Genomic DNA, 20,988 nt, shown 5'->3' on the forward strand with positions numbered 1-20,988 from the left:
TTTTCGATCAGTCATGTCTCACCCAACAATGGGATCATTGTCCAGGCACTGGTGAAACCTTGTGTCAGAATAAGAATAACAACATGAGCTCAATCTTATCAACCAGCAAAAACAAAGAAAAAAAAATTCAATGGCACTTTAGCAGCTGAGGCGAGACGGGCCCTAGCACTCTAGACACGGCCTGAGCCCCTCCGGCGGCCCATCAGTCATGCCCTAATGCCGTTACTGCCACCGTTCGGGGCGGCGGCAGCCCGCTGGGCTAGGCACTAAACAAGAAATGGTGCGCTAAATACTTCCGCGCAAAGCGTAAAAACTGGCGATGCGATCCCACTAGCAGTGATGGCAACCAGGTACCTGATAGCGGTGGGACCCCCAAAGCTGCAATTTGATCAATGCTTCCATCCATGTAATCAACTCCATTTGATCCATTGATTTGACCCAAGACGTGCTTGGAATTGAGGTAGAGGTCAAGCAAGGCAGATAATGCACTCGCCTGCGTAAAATGAACTCCGTACAGGTACCTCTTACCATGGTACAGCGCAATGGGTTGTCGAATGACCGAGGCACGGGACTTTTTCCTGTCAAACACCACCAGAACAAATCAATATTTCCATGCACAAAGCATCGCCACCACCACTACCACCTTTCTCTGCAGTGCATGATGCTACCTCCACAGTTCGCCTGACCACGTTACAGTGAGGCGAATGAGGTCCCCTATCTTCTGTCCATCTTGGAGTTGCGAGGCACTTGTTTCGGTAAACCGCTCGAGTTCGCCCACCATCTCCTTATACGAAACACGGCGATCAAGGAACCGGAAACTCTGTTTGGACTGTCGACGCCATTGAGCATAAGCTCCGTGCCTCGTTATCGCCCTCTTTTTTTGTTCTTCTCCCTCCACTCGGCTTTAGCAACCACCATTTGGCATTGCCTGCCAGCCACCTCTGTCGTCAAGTTCCACCGCTCTCAGCAAATCAACGCCTGCAGCAGATATGGTGACGCCGAAAGGCTGCTCCCTCTGGCTCCAAGCAAGGTAGGCCCCAGAACCGCCTGCAGCAAACGCTCCTCGCCATCTCGTATTCTGCTCACGGACCCCATCCAAAGGGCTACCAAGTACGAGTACTTGCGCGCTGGCCACCAACCAATTCTCCTGCGGCCTGGTGCCTGAAAAAAAAATGGTCGTCATGCCGGCGGCTTGCTAGTGCTGCTCCGTGCTACTCACCATGTAGCCCAGAGCATTAGGCGCTTACTGGGAGCTCCATGGAGGCTTGCTTGGCTGAGATCCCGCTCCAACTGCAAAGCGGCTCGGTGGAGAAGAGAGGCATCAAACTTTGGAGTGCCTGAACTCAAGAAAGCCAGCGAACGTGCTTGATCCCTGTCAACTTTGGGCGGGCGGGTATGGCGCCGCCAAAGTCCAGCCGCACGCACGCTAAAATAGAATGCATACAGAGTCCGGACAAGTCAGAGAGCAGAGAGAGCTTGCCGCGAGCTCCGTGGCTCAAGCCGTCTCCAGCGAATTCATACTACCATACGGTTTGCATGAAGAATACGGAATATGGAATACGGGAGCGTGTATTATCCTGAAGCTCCAGGGCGGCTCTGGTTTCGATCAAGACAGCATGAAACCCTCTGATCTCGGTCAATGTTGGGCTTTCCAATACACTGATAAGTAGCCGCTCTCTCGGTTACATAGTTCACCGGCCTTCAATTGCCTTCCTATCGGAAGCCGCTGCTCCATGCATCCGCAGTGGGCTCGGCCAGCAAAAACCGGGTCTTTCAACGCCAGGAGCAAAGGGCTGAGAAGCGAAGGAGAACCAGGAAAGGGAAGTGCCGCGATGCCGCTTCTTTGTGATAAGGCAGAGGATCATGGTGAGATCATTGGACGTGGAGATTAGGAGACTCCCGGCAGCAGCCTCTATCATAACGCCACCAGGAACGTGGCAGTTCCTCTGGTCGAAAGCCGAAATGACTGAGCTGTCAACGTTGTCAACCGCCACCATGGCTATCTGCCTAGCCGGAAGCGAGACATTCGTCTGACCGCAGTGAGCCTCCCGCTTCTTGCCGGATTTTGAGGTAAATCATGCACGGAGTACGGAATACGGAGTGTGTAGTTGTAGTTGTACTACGAGTACTTTCGCATTCCACATGCTGCAGACCGACTTTGCTTCATAGCAGGTTACGGGACGGTAGCTGCCGTGCCGCTGGGAACCAAGCCATCAATTCAAAGTGGTCCACTTCGCAACATCGTGGATATTAATAGTAAATCATTGCTAGCCAAGATAATTGTAAAGGCTAGCACGAGAAAACTCGAGCAGCTACCAGCTTGAAAGATTGGCTGATACACAAATCAATGGATGTGATTTGTCTCCCACGAGTGGCCGAGGAGTCGGAAATTTTCTCAATTTTCTGTTCGCTCCCAATTCGATAGGAGCCATTAATTTCCAATTAACTCGATGCGGATGCCAAGTCGATAATCATACAATAGCCGAATCCCGAATGCTACTAAGTAAGCAGGGCACCCAATAGCTGTTGGTGCTATTCGTACTCGTGCCAATAGGGCAGCTTCTCATCCCGTCTTGCCTGCTGGGCATTCCAGTACACATAGAGCTTGGGAAACGACGTGGGGGTACGGAGTAGTGTCCGGATTTCCAACACTGCCAATGTTCCTGTCATGCATGTATTATGCATATGCCAGAGTTGAACGGCTATCCGGATCAAGCTGTTGCACAGGCTCGAGCATGTTATCTCGGGACCTGTACGAGCAAGGAATGAGAGATAAGGCTGGCAAGATAGTGTGAGCCTACACGCATTGACCTGATATCAGTATCACCTCAATAGCATACATCTTGCAAGACAAGGCTCGCACAAGATAAGCCAGGATCCGTAGGACCCATGAAATTTCTGTCGTCCCTCGTTTTCAGCCCCAACTCTGTGATGCTAGAGACGTAGTGTCAGCGGTAGTAGGTATTATTTGGATGCATTCCAATGCCGGAACCAGTCCCCCTTCCCTCAAGGGTTTGCATGTACTGGGAAGATACTAGGCCTCCTTTGGTGGCACACAGCTCTCCATCTGGTATTGAGGTCCGCATCGACCACGGTTGCGGGCCAGGGCCTCGGTCCAGCGCACAAGGCGAACGCCTCCAAGTTACCGCTTTGGTTGCAATAACACTCAACTGCATAGACTAACGACCCAGTACGGACTCGAAGCGATGCATGTATAGTACTTTGACCCACGGCTATGCGTATTGAACATGACCCCCTTGGACATACCGTCACCGTTGATAGTCAAGAACCTGAAGACGTGGCCACGCTAACGTGCTGGCCCTATGTAAACGATGCCAGGGTCTTTCACACCGGTTGATGGTACTGCATGCTCTACGCTGATCAGGGATCAATCAAGAGCATGACGAGAAGCCCCTCCTGTCCCGCTAATGGAGTATATGTCTATGCTTCGAGCGCGGTATGAGCGTGCGGTATGAGCGTGGCTGCATGGTGGCTCAAATCTATTTGCGTTGAGTGGTGAAGCGTCCTCCTATTCCTCGCGGAAGCCACGTTTTGAGTAACCCGACCAACTGCTTGACTGGCGGGCACCACTGAGAGGCAAGAGGCTTGTCGACTGGTCAACAGGATATGGCGACATGGCAGTCAGGCTGTCCAAATGGCAGTGCTCCATACTTGGGCAGACCTAACTGTCTCTCCCAGCCCAATGGCTTATGCCATCAGAGACATGCATGATGGCGCACTCTGCTAAGTTTGTTGCTCCATATTCTTTCACAGTACAGGACAGCCAGATAAGACAAAAACGGTGAGAATGAGCGCCCTCGACTTATTGGTCGGCCAGTACGAAGCGAGACAAGGCAGCCAGGCTGAGGAGTAGGAGCTGAATAAGGCAGACTGATGAGGCCTCACCGGTTCGCTTTAGCTATTGCTTTGGCTTCTAGCCCATCTTGAGGCTGGAGTGGCTGAGCAGACTGACGAGTAGCACTAGTTGATATCATGAAGTAGAAAACATATGGTAGTCTACTCTGAATTGACCAAGGAGAGTAATCCAGGGCTACCACTTGGCGTTATTCTCCTTGGTCTGTGGAATATCACAAGTTGTACTTCGTTTTGCATCCATCTACCCTGTAGTTTTCGGGTTCCTGGCCATCTCACGACACCTGGATTGAGAGGTGTAGTTATCCTGGGTCCAACCAGAAGGAATGACACAAGGTTCCCTTCGTGGTTGGTTTGGGTCGGCTATTGCATCATCGTAATGTACTTTGAATCTCACCAGAAAATGTTCACAGGACGAGACAGTAGGCGATAATGTGGTAGCAGCTGCAGGGCAGGGCTGTACCATTACCTAGACATTGCAAGAATAGAGCTGAAGCGCGAAAAGCAATTTGGTCACTTTGTCGAGATCAACCTGAACCGAGACATGCGAGTACTACTGCCTGACAACCCGGCATCTCTGGAAAGAGCGGTCATGAGTGTAGCGTGCTCGACTCGAGGCTGAAGGCTGCAAGGGAGGCTCAAATAAGCACAAAGGAAACGGCGCCAATGACATGCCGTCATGTAAGGAGTCATTGAGCAGGATGTTTGGGGAGCAGTTACAACTCAACGTGGAAGCTGCCAGTTGATGAAACAGCCAGCTGGATAATGACCTATCCTGCGCAGTGCCCAGCTCTTTGTGTAGTTAACGTTGGTTCATGCGATGACAGCGGCAGCTCGCCAAAACAGCGTAACTTTTAGGCGACTTGGCCGAGCTGAATCGATTAACAGTCGGCTCTAACGTTAGTGTACCGTAGCCCCGGAAAAAGGAACGAACGGAAGAGGCGTTCCAAAAAAAGGGACCAGGGGCCGGTGATTCAAAAAGTGGCGGCTGAGGTGCCATCGGCTGTGGCGAATCAGGCCCCCGTTGCTGCTAACGCTTGGCCCCAACGTCAAGACGGGCGATTGGGTTTCGAGGATGCCATGCTCTAAGCATATTTTTTTTTTAATTTAACTGACGACGAATTAGTGGCTGCGGTAAAAGCAAGGTTGGGTAAAGATGGATTGATGGTACCCTGGGTAAGACTTTCGATGTGACGCTTCGAAAGAGCAAAGACAGGGCATGCATGGTGAACATGCATCCAGGGCGCCATTTCATGCATTATAAAATCATGACAGCCGGAAATTAATATAAACAAAAGAAAAAAGTGACTGATCAGCGGAAAATTCGATAGACTTACATGTAGTTTGCGGGATCCGAGATGATGGATGGATGGCTGAACGGATGGCTGAAAAGAATCAGATTGAACTGGATGCAATACCTTCTTGGCCTTCCCCGATCGGCTCTTATCCTTTCCAATTTTGTAGCCGTCGGCAACTGCGAGTCACAATGCGAGAATCGAATCGGCACATCTCATCAGCGTTAATCGTGCAACACGAGGCGAGGCCCGCTGCCGAGGATCGGGTTATGCGATGTGGGAATATGTGGGAATGGGGAATTTAGTATGGGGATTTTGGGGGAAGCCGGTGGTTTGGTCTGTGCGCTGTGGGCGTGGGCGGCCTGACGAAATGTCACGTGCCTCAGTGGCGTGCTTGGGTTTCCAAAATTGTTAGCACGTAATGCTACTACGTACTATTGACGCCTTAGGCTTCCGGGAGGCGAAAAAATCAAGAAAAAAAAAGGGGCGACAGAGAGGGAAGCGGAAAGGGAATATCGGATCGAATGAGTTGATGCGCCATATTGTGCCGCCTATTGCAGCTTGTGGACATGGAATGGGAGGGCATTTAGGATGAAAGTGCGATAACGAGCTCAAACACAAGCAGAGCATGGAGAATGAGAGACGAAAATAAGGTACGAGAGTACTAGGAACATACATGCATGACCCTGGTCGATGCGTTAGCACAAGTCTTAGCCGTCTGTTTTACCTTGGGTAGCATCCAATGCCGCAAAGTCAAACGGCTTTCTAGTGCTCTTCTTTTTGCTTTCCACCACTTTGATATCGTAACGGCCCAAATGGCTGCAGTAGTAGATATCAATGCAAGACGGGCTCATCATCCTGCATGCGCTGTCGAGCAGCTCCATCAGCACGACTGCTAGGTACATGGCTGTTCTGCTGGCGGTACATGCGGGCACATAATGCCGATGCCCAAAACAAGGTATATGTGCTCCACGCACGATGTACCCGTAGTCCCCATTGGAGCGAGGCCAAACCGCCGGGTCAACAGTTGACGGGAGTCCAACGTTGTCTCAACCCAACAACTGAACCCCCGGCAGAGGCAGGAAAATTCCGCTCGGCAAGGCGCTAAAGCCAACAGGCGGCAAAGCCCAGCGCATGAAAGTTGAGCACAGGCGTCCCGTCAGTTCGCCCAGGCGGCAGCTCTAGGCAGTGGCACAGCAGGGCCCTCCCCCAAAACAGACGCTGAGACGGCCGCCATGCGCTAAAAGCAGCAGAGGCCCCCGATGTCAGAGGCCCAGAGGCAGCACTAGAGGCTCAGTGCCTTTTTTGCTCCACCGCCGCCAACAAAGACGCCGCCCGTGGTCACGCGCTTTTCCCGCTTCCAACTATCCCCGAATTTCTCACGACTCCAGATGTCGGCAAGCATCCAGCCTTCAAGTCACCGTCTCCGACCATCAGAATAAAGACTCCTGCCCGCTGCGCCGCGCGCGCACTTTCGCTTCCCTCCAGACTCGCTGCGTCTCTGGTCGCGCGTGCCCGCCTCCCGAGATATTCCGTCACCGAGGCCCTTGGTCTGACGCCTCTCTGCCGCCTGCCCCGGTCGCGCAGAACCGTTTCGCCGGTCCTTTGTGCGGTGGTGCTCCATCCGCATCGCCTGCCCGACGAAAAAAAGAAGCCCAAGAAGCAAAAGAGAAGATTTCCAGAAGCATCCAGGGCGAACAAGAACCCCCGAGCGCTGCGTCTGTGTGTCGCGCCTTGTCGTGTTTGCATGCGCACTGAGCCATACGCAAAAAAAGTCGTCCGCCCGATATCGAAACGCCACATCGCTCCCGCCCGCATCCCCCAACTACCCACCCCAAGTCACATCACCGACAGGCCCAACGACTCCATCGCCCTCGATCCCGATCCTCGTCCCTTGTCCGAACCGCGAACGGCCGGCCTGCCATTCCGAATAGCTTCGCGCGCGCCCTTCTTTGCGGGGCGCAGTTACGCAAGGCACCGTGGCGGCGCTTACAATCCTCGACCAGCCCGAGACGCCGGAGCTGTCCCTGCAGCAGCATCTCGACCTCGCGCCCGATCTGGTGGGCTACGGTAGCCAACTCGTCACGGGGGACGATCCCCAGTCCTTGATGATGGCACAGCCGGTGCCTCATCAGGACAAGAAGCGCGTCAAGGTCTATGAGCTGCGCAACAATGACTGGTTTGATCGCGGAACGGGCTTCTGCACCGCCAAGTTTGCGACGGTATGTTTGCGTCTTCTTTGCGTGTCTTCGGCTACCCTTGTCTTGTCTCTTGTCTCGCCTCGCGCATTGTAGTTTCGCTTCTGTTCCCCACTCCCACCGTTTTTCTTGTCTTTTCCCTTCCGGCGACTTTCCTTTCCACGCATTGTTTAGCAGGAATGGGATCGGCTGGGCTTGATTGGGCTGAGTTTACCTTGGCCTGACCTGGACTTGCTTTGGCTCTCGCTCTCTCTCTCTCCTCCTTGACTCATCTTGGCACTGCAAGCGAGTGGCCCATCCAAGGGATACGCGTATTCACCCTCCGTCATTGTCGCTCTGATTGCTAATTGTGTCATGCATTCGACGTACGATGTAGACCGAGGATGGCAACAAAGATCCAAAAGTCATTGTAGAGTCCGAAGACCAACCTGAGCGACTTCTTCTGGAGACAACGATCCAAAAACAAGATGGATTTCAAAAGCAACAAGGTAAGCTCTCACCGACCCCTCTTGTTCTTTCCCTTTCCCTTCTCCCTATCTTGAATCATCTATACCGTTCCTAGCGCCTGTTATTTATACTTTCTTCCCCTCCTCATCTTTCTTAACTCTTCATACACAAAATCCCTCCATCTCTCTTAGTTTGTGGTGACGTTTGACTAATGAGGCGCAACAGAAACGCTCATTGTATGGCAGGAGCCAGGAAGTGGTGTCGATATGGCCCTGAGTTTCCAAGAGGCCGAGGGGTGTGCCATGATCTGGTTTGTCTTAACCTCTTCCTACCCCCTTATTCTCCTCCCTCGCCCTTGTCGATCCTTATCCATTGCGACTCTCGAAGCATCCAAGACCATCTCTCTTAGTATAGCATCGATTGAGCATTGGCTAATGATATGTGGTGGTTAAGGCGCTTTGTCAATTCCGTTCAGCAGCAGTTCCAGCAGAATGCTGGTGTAGGTAAGGATTGATCGTCACGTTGTTGATGATACGTATAAAACCAGAAGCTAACGCTTTCTCAGACGACAATTTGTCCGATGATCTCGCTATTGAAACGCTTGCGCCCGTTAACCTTCCCACTGCTGAGCTGGGCAACCTGGTGGAAATCGAGACTAGCATTAGGGTTATGAGCGCTACTGCTACCGGCCGTGAAGCTGTTACGAAGTTCATCGTGGCCGATGACTATATCAGCAAGCTTATCCCTCTGGTAGAGATCGCCGAAGACTTGGAGAGCCTCCCCGACCTGCATCGCTTGTGCAACATCATGAAGAGCATCCTGCTCCTCAATGATACATCTATTATTGAGCACGCCGTATCCGATGAGTGCCTCCTGGGAGTTGTCGGTGCTCTGGAATACGACCCCGACTTCCCCAGCCACAAGGCCAACCATCGACACTGGCTCAGCAACCAAGGACATTACAAAGAAGTTGTCCCCATCAATGACGATATAGTCCGCCGCAAGATCCACCAGACATATCGCCTTCAATACCTCAAGGATGTTGTTCTGGCCAGAATCCTTGATGACCCTACCTTCTCTGTGCTCAGCTCCCTCATATTCTTCAACCAAGTTGAAATCGTCCAGCACCTACAGACAAACCCAACATTCCTCATGAACCTCTTTGGCATCTTTTCTGCCCACTACCCCGACACAAGGAAGCGGAAGGAGGCTGTCTTGTTTATCCAGCAATGCTGCGCAATTGCCAAGACTATCCAAGCCCCTGCGCGTCAATCCCTGTACATCAACTTCCTTAACCATGGCCTGCTCCGCGTCATCTACTATGGCCTAAGACATGTTGACGTCGCCGTGCGCGTTGGGGCCACGGACATTTTGATATCTATCATTGACCATGACCCAACGCTTATCCGTCAAACCATTTTTCGACAGATGCACGAAGGAACCTCATCACTATTGGATTCCCTCATCGATCTTCTTCTGGTCGAAGTTGACTTGGGAGTCAAGACACAAATTTCAGATGCTCTCAGAGTCATTCTGGACCAGGGAGGAGGCCCAGCAGCGGTCAATGAAGCAGCGGCTAATAACAATGCTAACGGCGGTGGCAACAAGCAGCAAGCCGCCGAATTGGCTGCCAGGGCAAGGATGCAAATGCCTATTGATCCTCAGCATGAGCACTTCCTAACCCGCTTCTACGAGTCCTCCGCTCTCAAGCTGTTCAGGCCTCTTATCGAGCTAGACACCCGTTCTCATCTGGACTTTACTGTTCAGGAGGCTGCCATGTTCTCATGCCTGGTGGAAGTGCTCGGCTTCTTTATCCGCCAACACCATCGGTTCAGCAGATACTTTTTCATCATGCACAACCTTGCCGCACGCATCGTCCAGCTTCTCAAGTGTCGGGACAAATACCTGCAGCTGGTTTCGATTCGATTCTTCCGACTAATTGTTGGCCTCCAGGAGGAGCTGTATGTCAAGAATCTAATCGAGAACGACGTCTTGGGTCCTATTCTCGAGGTTTTGGTAGAGACTGTGCCGCGAGACAATCTTGTCAGTGCAGCTTGCACCGAACTCTTTGACTTTGTCAAGAAGGAGTACCTGAGAGACATGGTCAAGCAACTTGTGGCTGACCATCGGGAGAACTTGCTTCTCGTTAGCCACATACCGCCTTGTCAAGACCTGATCACGCGCTATGACCAGACTGAGGGCTACACAACCAACATGGACTACTTCGCCGATACAGATGACGATGTGACGAGGAGACCGCCCAACGTCAGAATGATGGAGCACCTACCCATTGATTTACGTGAAGAGGAGTACTGGGACGCTTCTGACCCTGAAGACGAAGGGGAAGATCACAACTCAGGAGATAGGTTATCTGAGAACGGTGGGTCGTCTTCTGGGAAACCTCTAGTTGACTATGCTTCGGATGAGGAAGATGGCGACGATGGTCTAGACAACGATACCGATGACCAGTCCAAAGACGATGGCGATGATAATGCCGATTTCAGCCCACGGTCCAACCTCTCGGCTAATGTGCCGCCGCCCGAACGTCTCTCTGAAAAACGCAGACGAGAGGAAGACGAGGAAGACGATGACGAGCTAGGCAAGCTGATGCATAGCAAGCGACGCAACAGTAGTTCTACGGAATCCAACTCATCAATTACACCGGGCCTCACCCGAAGACGCAAGTCGAGCTTCACCAACGGGGGCAGTAACGTCACACCCAGGAAGATTGCAATTAGCCTGTCACCAGCTCTAAGGTCAGGCGGTCCCTCTCGATCCGACGATGACTCGTAAAGGAGGGGACTTGTTTTGGTTGCAGTGGTGTACGGCATTATACCCTCTCTTCATTTCTCTTCACTTGATCCTGTTCTTATTGCATCATAATTTTTCTTTCGGCCATGACAATGTAAAGAGCAGATGGATTACTCTGTGTCCAAGGGTTGGTCCTCATAAAACGAGGAAGATGGCGGCGGGTAGGCAACAAGGCGGCGTTAGGATTATTCCCTTTATTTCATCCCTGGGTTGGTCATCGGCCACATCATATTGTTTTTGGTTTTTTCTCGTTATCTTTGGAATGATGATACGGCTCACTGGGCCGTCACTGTTGGAGATGCAACGACGGCGGCGGCAAACCCCCTTTTTCAGAAATAGAATCGACATAGTGGAGGAAGGACTTTATAGGGACAAAGATCGGAAAGACATGCGAAAGAAGAAGATAAAAAAAAAAAACGTCCCACGGACAGAAATTTGACTCTGGGATCCAGGAGTGCAGGAGGCGGAGTTTCAAGCTTTGCGCTTGATTTGTATCATATCTAACATACTTAACAATATAATGTACTCCTTCTTAGCCATAAGAGGGAACATGAAACAAAGCGAGTCACACCAATTTCGGCATAAAGAGATGATGTAGACGGTGCAATGCCCTTGGATGAATTAAAAAGGCCGTGAAAATGTGTAAGCTTCTAGTAAAATTTTGCTTTTGACGCGATGCTTTTGCTGTCGGAGAATGGTAGGTAACACCTTCGAAAGTGCCTCTATGTCCGTTGTATCCCTTACCCCTTTTCACCCTTGGTTTGGTTTTTTCTCACTGAGTCTATTAGTTTTCCGTTTCCATATCATCATAGTCGTTTAAATTGCCTTGACCACATTTCGTAGCCCGAAATCATCATAGCCGTAATGTTTCTCGGAGTCTTCTCTACCGCAGCCACCAAATCCGCCATCGTAATCTCCATCTTCTCGGTACCTGTTTCGTCTTCGTCGCACCTATCAAGTACAGCCAGGCCGGCCTCGTTGCAGATGGCCTTGATCTCGGCTCCTGAATAGCCATCTGTGATGCGGGCTAGTTCCGAGATATCGACGTCTGGTGAAAGTGCCAGGCCCCGAAGATGCACGCCGAAGACGGCTTCTCGAGCAGAGAGGTCAGGGGGTCCCACATAGAGAATTTGGTCGAAGCGGCCAGGACGGAGGAGGGCTGGGTCCATAGCCTCAGGCCGGTTAGTGGCGGCGAGGACCAGAACGCCTGTGAGAGACTCGAAGCCGTCCATCTCAGTAAGGAGAGTGGTGAGCATATTCACGGAGCCTGTGCTCCTGGCGGCAGCAGCGGCGCCGTTGCCTCCAGTTCGAGAACCACCAATGGAATCAATTTCATCAAAAAAGATGATGGAAGGGGCGGCAGCACGCGCGCGTTCGAAAAGCGTACGCACAGCACGCTCAGACTCACCAACGTACATGTTGAGAAGCTCAGCACCCTTGACAGCGAAGAAGTTGAAGGAGGACTCAGTAGCCATGGCCTGGGCAGACAGAGTTTTGGAGCAGCCAGGCGGGCCGTACAGAAGGAGGCCCTTTGGAGGCTGACGCAGGACGTGGCGAGAAGTAGGATTTGTATCCTAATACGGCGGTTAGCAACGAGACCTTCATTTATACTTGCAAAGGTGGGATGCATAATGAGTGTAGAATGGCGTTACACACCTTTGTGTTTTTGATCATACGAGATAAAACCTTTTTGAGGGATTCTTGGCCACCAACATCTTGCCAGTGAATGGTGGGTGGCTTCAGGTTTATGTCGTGCATGGCTGTGGGACGAGTGATACGCAGAGCTTGCTCCATGTCTTGAGACGTAAGATAGTGTTCTTTTGGTTGCTGCGTCTCTTGAGAACTCTCTCCCGTAGCACCAGCGTCAACATTTTGAGCAGCAGCAGCAGCAGTCTCCTCGTCGAGCCTGTTGCCGAGAATTTTCTTTGCATTTAGAACCAGATTTGCGAGATCGTCTCCATTGTATGCGTGAGTCTTGGATGCCAGGCTGACGAGACAAGACTCCTTCTCTTCAGCTTGTAGAGGAGGGTTGAAGAAACGTAAGATCTCGAGGCGCTCTGTTGCGCGAGGGATAGGTAAAGCAACATTCTCGCGGAAACGTGAACGTTTCTGAAGTTTGGCCGGGACATCAGCCAAATAATCTAGACATGTAGCAATGACCACAACCCGGGGCAAAGCATTGGCAGTAGAGGCTGTCGCAGAGAGATTGTCAAGCTCATCGCCAAGAGCTTCAATAACAGTATCACGATTAGAGCGATCTTTGGCGAGAATATCCTCGAGACCGTCGATGAAGAGAAGGCTTGGCTGCTGAGACTGAGCCTGCTTAAACGTCTCCCTGATGGACGACAACTTGTCTGAAGGCCTGATCCAGTGAACCCGACCCCAGTTGATGGCTGCGATTCGCTGCAGAATGAAAGTTTTGCCAGTGCCATGGCCACCGTGAATGACGAAGCCGCAAGATTCGCGCTCATTCTGTATCCAGAAAGGTCGGCCAAAGCCCCTGAGAAACTGGTTGATGGTGTTGACTTGAGATGATAAACCGGGGACTCCTGTGACAGCCAACGGACCAGATGTTGTAGCCACTTGCGTATCTTCAGGGGTATCTTTGTCACCTCCGGGCTGGACAATCCGTACTGTTGACGAGGAGAGCTTGAAGCGGGCTAGGTTATTAGACTGTCCATTGACAGATATGACTTTGAACGTTCGGCGCAGCTTGTTGATGTTGACACCCTCAAGCACCATGCCGGGAAACACTTGTTCCGCACGGTCGAGGGAGACGCTGACGGAAAATTCCCAAGACGGGGGATGTTTTGAATCCGCGGCACCATCTTTTTGCTGATCTGCCTCACTCGCGGCATCTTGAACCACGACTTCTTCTGCATCTGGAATCACAGCAGGCTCTGCAAGAGTAATCCTGACCACGTCTCCGAGCTTGAATCCCGTGGCCTCCTGAAAGGCCCTTGTCATCATGACAACATTGGGGCTAATGTTCTTTTCGGGGAGAACCCATAGCGAGGCTCCCCTCCGTTTGGCAGTCTCTGCATCTGCTGCAGACCCATCGCCAGAGCTGTCGTCTGTTTGGAGGCTCTCAACGGTGCATGGTCGACCGCTTTCGAGACCGCCCGTCAGTGAGATGAGGGAGTCTTTGCTGACGTAGATGCGAGCAGCGCCGAGGAGACTTGCTCTTTCAAGACTGACGTTGGCGAGAGGGCGAACTTTGGCGTCGATGCTTTTTTTCAGCATCTTTTCATCGAGTGTGCGTTGATGAAGAGTAAAGAAAATGAAAAGAAAAACTTTTTCAAAATCTAATGGAGTCGGTGGGTGAGGGGAGGGTTCTAATTACATGTACATGAGATTTGGAAGGTGCGATTGAGAAGTGAATGTGGGATGCTTGAAAGGTCGAGGACCCTCCAAGAATTTTCCTCTTTAGTACCTGTAGTACAGTGTACTTGCTATCGTGGGAACTAAGTGTACTTGTACGCCTTTTAAGAGATAATGCACTTAGCAGTTTCTTTCAGTACGATGACCTTAGTAGATGTGTATGAAAGAACTATAAGGCTTAATAAATCTAAATAATTCCATATTAAATTCGACTTTGTAAATCATTGCAATGAACTTTGCTCCGGTCACCTCTTGATCAAATCCCCTGCTCCAAGATCGAGTCTGATGCATGGATCACCATTTCCATGTACCCGCTACCTATCTCGCACTAGCAAAAGGTATTCCGTACCTTGCCCGACGTCATTGCAAAAGAAAAGCCGTAAACTCCAAAACTCCAAATCGTCCATCCACTATTGCTCTCGACTTAGCACCCTGCCTTCTTGTCTTTCTCTGTTTGGAGCAGCTCAATGCGCCCTCTCTCTGGCAATCTGCCTGGATGATCTGCCCTCGATGGACACCTCGAGCGACAGCGACACTCGCTAATCTCGGCGACAGCTCGAGGCAATGCTCCTCTCGCCATGTTCTTCGTCCAAGCAAAGATGCGGCTTCGAGGTCAAGACGCGGGTTCAGCACAGTTGGAGGAGGTAGCGGGGATGGCAAGCCGGATTCACCGCCTCGCGAAACGTCACAATTCTTGAACAACACTCGACGAACGTCTCATCGTCCCACAGAGGCGTCCACATCAGGATCTACCTCCAACCCACTGCCGAGACGGCGAACATGGACACCAGCAATATCTGCAGCTGATGCTACAGGTCTGAATCGGCGGCCGCGCGATCAACCAAACACTGGCGAAGCTCGACGACCTCGTGTGGGCGGAAGAGATCAAGATGGCAGTCGTGTGGAAAACGAATCCCAGGATACGCCTCGCCTAGAATGGCCGCAGCTGCAGAGAAGAGCAAGAGGAGTGAAACAACATGGGCATGCATGGAATTCCGGCGTCACCGTTCCAAAGAACCCTTTCTCTCGACGACAAAGCATACAAAACCCACGAGGCGCCAAGGAATCGTCATTTGTCATGCTCATAATCGACGGCATGTCGCCCAACCTCAACGCTGCGGACTTTTACCGCATAACGCCAAACGATCTCTCCGATTGGCAGAGCGTCATCAAGAAAGGTTAGTAATTTTTTTTTCAATCTTCTCTCTATTATGCTCTTGGTGATGCACACTGTTTAACTCGCTCTTTACCCTCTAGTCCAGCAGCAACGCAAGGTAGACACCCTCGAACCGCTCGGCCGCTACTGGGTAACCTTTAGCTCAGGCGAGGCCGCCGCCTCCTACCGTGATAGACTTGTTCGCCTTCACAAGCTCAACGGCTTCAAGCTTCGGTCTGCAAGTGGTTTATGGGAAAGCAGCGTCCCATCCTCCCTCAAAGTTTCTCTCGCATCGCCATCAGCGGCAGCGGCAGTAGCAGCAGCCGAAACTAGCGATGCCCTCACCTCGGACACACCGAGCACAGAAACCCTAGTGGACCTTGTCAACACTTTTACCATTGCACCAGGCTCTCAAGCTATACTGCCCATACAGCGCAGAAAGGTTTCTCTTTTGCAGCCGTGGACGAATCGTGTAGCAGGGCTAGTCGAAAACCTCGGGTACGGTGAGCGGCCCCCGACGTTGATGGTGGACATTTATCCACCCACTTTGACTGCTCAGGAGCTGCACCAGTTCATTCGTCGAGATGGGCAAAACCGAGGCCTCCGGTGGCAAGTCTCTCTGCCTCAGCATCTTAAAACGAGCGGCTCGGAGCGAGGGTCGGCGAAGACGAATATTACGAGAGAGATTAGTTGGGATGATGAGGTGGATGAGCAAGAGGGGGGGGAGGACAAGCAGCGAAATACGCCTTTTAGGCGTAATGACCGTGAGACATTGGAAAAGCTCAAGGGACGGTTCATACTCGCGTGCGCCGATGAGACAGAGGCACGGCGGTTTCAGCAGAGCTGGAACCGTAGAACGCTCACAACAACGCAGCCAGAGCCGGCAAGGTACTTGGTCAATGCATCAATAATAAAGTGGTAGTTATCTCCTCCGTCTACTATCACATCCTATCTCGTCTCATTGCCATCGCCTCGCGCCACATCGTGATTGTTACCGGATGTTTCCCCCATCATTGTTCTTCGTGACTGCATCTCAAATTATGAATCCTCCAATGTTGTGGACGCTTTCCTGCCTCTCACCTCCCAGATCTTCTTTCTTCTCCGCTCTATTGCGACACTTGTCACTTCTGTTCATTCACTCTTTTATATCTTTGCCACATGCCAGACTCCAAAGCGAAAACAACAGCACGGCCCTCTCTCTGGCCGCTACAGGAATAGTCAATGACACAGTAGCAGTAATAGTTTTTTTTTGTATTAAAACCCAAATTAATAGAAAAATGAAACGAGAGAGAAAAGGACAACGAAAAGGGGGGGGAAAAACAGAAAGGGGAAAAGAAGACCGCAAAAACTCCGAACCATAGTTGCTCTCTCTAAGGGGGTAGGTTGGGGGTGTGGATTGAAGGTCGTCGAGTTGGTTTGTAGGGAAGTTTTTTTTTTTTCAAAGTCAAGGAACTCTCATGACCCTCATGTCCGAAATGTCATTACTGGCACAAAGCTGATAAACTGCAGGCCTCATAAAACAGCTCGTATGTCTTGATCGCGTTGCGCTGCCGTCTCCATTATATCATACGTCAAATACACTGTCAAATCAACGTCGTGCCTCGCGTTTTGCGCGTGCAGCATACAACAGTTGGACCCATTTTAGCAGCACTTGCCACTGGCAGCCTCGCTCTTCTCGCCAACATTGACACCTGATGAGGTACCAACGTCAGTCTTCTGGTTGTCGATGAGACGCTTCTTGATGTCGGCAGCCAGGCTGTAAAAGGCCTGGTCAATGTTGATGTTGCTCTTGGCGGAGACTTCGAGGAAAGGAATGCCGAGCTCGTCAGCCAGTGCCTGGCCCTGTTCCGTAGATACAACGCGCTTATCCTCCCAGTCGCACTTGTTGCCGATCAGGATCTTGTTGACGCCTTCGGTGGCGTGCTGCTCCACGTTTTGGAACCAGGTACGAATGTCTATTGGGAAAGAGTTACACATGTCAGCCATGGCCTAAACAAGTCCACTTTTGTTTGATCTTGCTATTTCTTGAGCGCTGCAGCAAACAAGTGCTCCGAGGCTGGCACCCGTTTGAACGTGGCCACAGAACTGAGGTGGTCTGGCAGGCCCAACTTCAAGAAATGGAAAGTCGGGCAGATGGAGAGCAGGAGAAACGATGCAAGGCGGTGAGCAGGGTGGGGAGGGGGGTTTGACATACTCTGGAATGATCGCTCGTCGGTGACATCGTATACCAGCAGAATGCCCATGGCACCGCGGTAGTAGGCAGTGGTGATGGTGCGGAATCGCTCCTGGCCGGCGGTATCCCAAATCTGCAGCTTGACTCGCTTGCCATCCAGCTCAATCGTCCTGATCTTGAAGTCGATGCCAATGGTGGTGATGAAGGACGGAGTGAAGGAGTCTTCACTGAATCGCAACAGACAGCATGACTTTCCAACACCGGAATCACCAATCAGAAGGAGCTTGATCTAATGAGGACATGTTCGGTTAGCATCTCGTTCGTCCTCGTTCTGGGTTGCAGCGTGATTGCCTCGTCGTCGACGATGCCATGTGATTGGAGCCGCGCTTAGTGGCCAGAGGGTGGGGGGAAGCGAAAGGGGGGAGGAATGAATTAAGTCGTACCAGAAAGTCGTAGTTGCGATTGCTAGGCATGGCGGGCATTTTGGGCAAAATGTAGTCCTGATTAAGGGGGTTCGAGGTGGTGCAAAGGTCGACTCGCGAACGACGTTGGTTGCGAGACGAAGTGGCGGAGAGGCGGGAAAGGTAGAGGCGGAAAACTAAAGAAGTGTCCGGGCCGTGACAAGGACAGAGAAAGCAATGACAAGCCCCCCAAAAGGTGCAAAAAAGGTGCTTCTCGTCGAGGTAACTCGCGTATATGTACAGAGTACAGTTGCTACACGGGTTGGCGGCAGATCCGGAGAAAGGCTCAGCACCAGAGGTATTGCAGCGAGGCGGGAGTTCAGGTTTGGTGATGCCGGAACAACAAGAGGGGCTCTAGACTGAACAAGACGCGGGCAGGTTGTCAAGACGCAGACGAGGAGCGGTGCGCTGGCAGAAGGCGGGCGCAATTGAGCGAAGCTGGCGATGCAGGTGGCAGAAGCCGGAGAGAGGTTTCAGTTCAGGCCCGTCGGTGAAGGTTGCAGAATCGAGGTTCTGGCATCTGGACAGCTGGAAGCGGTCGGGACACTTGGCCGAGATGCACGTCCGGCGTTGGTGCATACGTAAACTGGCCTAGCGCATGTACCTTTTTGCGGCGAGAAGCGCTGGCAAGGTACCGACGGGTCGAGGGGGCCCTTCTGGGGGGAGGGGGGGCAGCCGCTGGACTGGGCTGATGTTTTAGTGGGATGGCACCTAAAACCCGCTGGAGACCTTCTGAAGCCTTGAATCAATCAACCTGAATCGATAAAAGGTTGCATGCATGGATGGTTGACTATGCGGTGTCCAAGTCATGCATCAAGCTTCATGTTTACGAGAACCATGGAAAGGCACCCGGTGCATTATATGTGCACACAAGTACATGTAGCCATTGCGAGATAATTTTCGCAGGGTCTATAATAACCTACTATAGCCAAGCCAGTAGCCAAACCCTCGGCAATCTACGCACGATCCCTTTGGACCAGGCATCGAGATAATCGCTGCTAGCAAAGGTACATCCCGTTACAGCGGTCCTCTGAATATCAGCACCACGAGCCCAGCGAGTCGCAGACGTACATGGTCCTGGCCATGAACTAATAATCATCAGCCCTTTCTATCCTTTTATGGGACTCGTCTTCCTTGTAATCTTTTGCAAGCAGTTTGGAATCCCCGCCGCCGTAACTTGCTAGAGGCCAGGCTTAGGCAGGGTGGGACAAGTTGCATACTTGGACATGCAGAGTCCCAAGTCCTGCCCCTTACATGTTACCGTTGAAACAACCTCCTTGGCTCGTACATGACAAGTACCTCGTACTCCCATTCTCGGTAACTGGTCCCTGCATTCGCAAGAGGGGCCGCTGACATTGGCTGAATTTTTTCCCAGGCGGACGAGCAAAATGTGACCTCTGGCACGAGGCTTGTCTTTTTTTCCTGTTTTCTACTTGGTCCGATGATTTCAAGTGCCACGCCAGTGGAAGACGTCATCGGTCGGTGTTTGGTTAAGGTAGAGCGTCTTCCCGGGTTGGTGCGCTCCGAATTGGATGCGATTGACGGGTACGAGTACGGTATGGGTATATACGTGTATCCGGAGGCTTGGTTAATCCAGCCCCGCCACATTGTGGGCAAAGGAGAGCTGTACCTCCTTCGAAGTTCACCTGGCATGTGGAAGGTGAAAGGAGCAGGAGTGCAAGCATGTATACTTGATTACCACAGAATATCCCGATTGACATTTAATCACAAGATGAAAAATTGTTAGCAGTCTACTAGAATGCATTGAGCAGTGCTAATGCCATACGGTCCGTTGACTGAGATTGCGGTCATCAGAGGGCCAGCCTCCTAAACTTGACCAAAGGATATCGACAATGAAGCAAATACCTACACATAACAAGAAACGAAAAATAACCAAACCGCCACGCAAATGTCCAAAAATGTCCAAAAATTCCAACAAGCTCATCAGCTCTCTACTCATTCTGTTCAAACACATCATTCCACATCGCCGGAATCTCTCCTGGTACCGGCGCTTCAATCTCCTTCTCAGTGAATGCTATTGGCCCAACGAACTCGCCATCCTCGCACAGCTTGTTCAGCTTCTCGCAGTAATTACTCCATCGGTCGCAATTGGCCTGTCCAACCGTCTGCGCACTCGGCCTGCACTCCTCGCTCTGCGCAAAGCATGCCCTGACGCCAGTCCAGCATTCGTCCTCGGTCGAGTATGGCGAGACGGCTTTGGCGCACCAGTTTGCGCTCTTGAGAACGCAATCTTCGGGGATGACGCCTGCAGTCTGAATCATTGGTTCTGGCGCAGGAATCTTGGCGGCCTTCTCCTTGTCGACTTTGGGGATGTATACCTTTGGGCCGGGAATTGGATATGGCGGCAGATCGTTCTGATAAATGTCATATTTGAGGCCTGGTGTAGAGAGATCAACATATCCAGGGATGCTCGTGAGATGCTCCTGGCGCACATCCAGAGGGCCCTGGACATCGCTGTTGAGAAAGATTTGTGCACAGCCTAGAAAATACTGCGGATCGTCGCGATGGACAGCCCAGTGCAAGGCCACGATCTCAGGCCGCACAATGTAGTATCCTGAAGGCAGCCCCCGAGGAAGATTGACAGAGAGCAGGCCGTTGTTCTCAACGAGTCGATCAACGCACCATTTTTTCGTCACAGGGTTGTAGCCGTCTTCCCAGATTTTGAACCAACCGTCACCAGCGGCGCTCTCTGTGAACATATCGTCGACCTTTTTGATGTATACGGCACAGGGACCAAGATGGCCCGGATCGATGCTGCCGGGCGCCTGAGCATCTGGCCATTGACGCCATTCAAACGTGAGAAGAGACCCTTTATTTGCAGGGCAGATGAATGGGACCGCTTGAATGCCGTCGCGACCTGTGGCATGATGATCAACGGCTGTTCTCTGCACTAAATAAGAGAGGGGCAATTCTAACCACAAACCATGTCCTCCGAGGTGATGGGGTGGATTGGATCGGTGGCAGTCTCGCCATCAGAGGGCGTGCGAACGCAAGTACCATCTCCTTGATTCTTCCGGTCAATGAAAAGGGTTGTAAAAGAAGTATGAGCATTTGCCATAGAGGCAAGGCTCAGCAACAAGAGGCCAGCAATACAACGCTTCATGATGAGAATGCAAATGTCAACCTAGGAGTTGTGGAACTGATTTGCTGGACAAAGAGGAGTGGCATAGGG

General features: G+C 51.7%; 5 protein-coding genes across 5 annotated transcripts; 2 read left to right on the top strand and 3 right to left on the bottom strand.

Moving 5' to 3' along the window:
* Positions 1-6,915: 6,915 nt before the first annotated feature.
* On the top strand, positions 6,916-10,606 carry T069G_01757 (component of IIS longevity pathway SMK-1 domain-containing protein; the record flags this gene model as incomplete). The annotated part of the gene is made up of 7 exons (XM_056168967.1): positions 6,916-7,057; positions 7,134-7,390; positions 7,743-7,854; positions 8,039-8,123; positions 8,267-8,316; positions 8,379-9,373; positions 9,425-10,606. 7 exons carry the CDS (start codon positions 6,916-6,918, stop codon positions 10,604-10,606), a joined length of 2,823 nt encoding a protein of 940 aa, XP_056034283.1.
* Positions 10,607-11,430: 824 nt separating this feature from the next.
* On the bottom strand, positions 11,431-13,867 carry T069G_01758 (ATPase family associated with various cellular activities (AAA) domain-containing protein; the record flags this gene model as incomplete). The annotated part of the gene is made up of 3 exons (XM_056168968.1): positions 11,431-12,198; positions 12,281-13,173; positions 13,237-13,867. 3 exons carry the CDS (start codon positions 13,865-13,867, stop codon positions 11,431-11,433), a joined length of 2,292 nt encoding a protein of 763 aa, XP_056034284.1.
* A 634-nt stretch (positions 13,868-14,501) lies between these two features.
* On the top strand, positions 14,502-16,083 carry T069G_01759 (uncharacterized protein; the record flags this gene model as incomplete). The annotated part of the gene is made up of 2 exons (XM_056168969.1): positions 14,502-15,183; positions 15,263-16,083. The coding sequence occupies 2 exons, from the start codon at positions 14,502-14,504 to the stop codon at positions 16,081-16,083; spliced, it is 1,503 nt and encodes a 500-aa protein (XP_056034285.1).
* A 719-nt stretch (positions 16,084-16,802) lies between these two features.
* T069G_01760 (ras family domain-containing protein) lies at positions 16,803-17,816 on the bottom strand (the record flags this gene model as incomplete). The annotated part of the gene is made up of 3 exons (XM_056168970.1): positions 16,803-17,116; positions 17,356-17,623; positions 17,778-17,816. 3 exons carry the CDS (start codon positions 17,814-17,816, stop codon positions 16,803-16,805), a joined length of 621 nt encoding a protein of 206 aa, XP_056034286.1.
* Positions 17,817-19,747: 1,931 nt separating this feature from the next.
* Positions 19,748-20,919, bottom strand: T069G_01761 (glycosyl hydrolase family 61 domain-containing protein; the record flags this gene model as incomplete). The annotated part of the gene is made up of 2 exons (XM_056168971.1): positions 19,748-20,673; positions 20,733-20,919. The coding sequence occupies 2 exons, from the start codon at positions 20,917-20,919 to the stop codon at positions 19,748-19,750; spliced, it is 1,113 nt and encodes a 370-aa protein (XP_056034287.1).
* Between the last annotated feature and the right edge of the window lie 69 nt (positions 20,920-20,988).

Source organism: Trichoderma breve, chromosome 1, assembly GCF_028502605.1.
Source record: "Trichoderma breve strain T069 chromosome 1, whole genome shotgun sequence".
Classification (NCBI taxonomy): domain Eukaryota; kingdom Fungi; phylum Ascomycota; class Sordariomycetes; order Hypocreales; family Hypocreaceae; genus Trichoderma; species Trichoderma breve.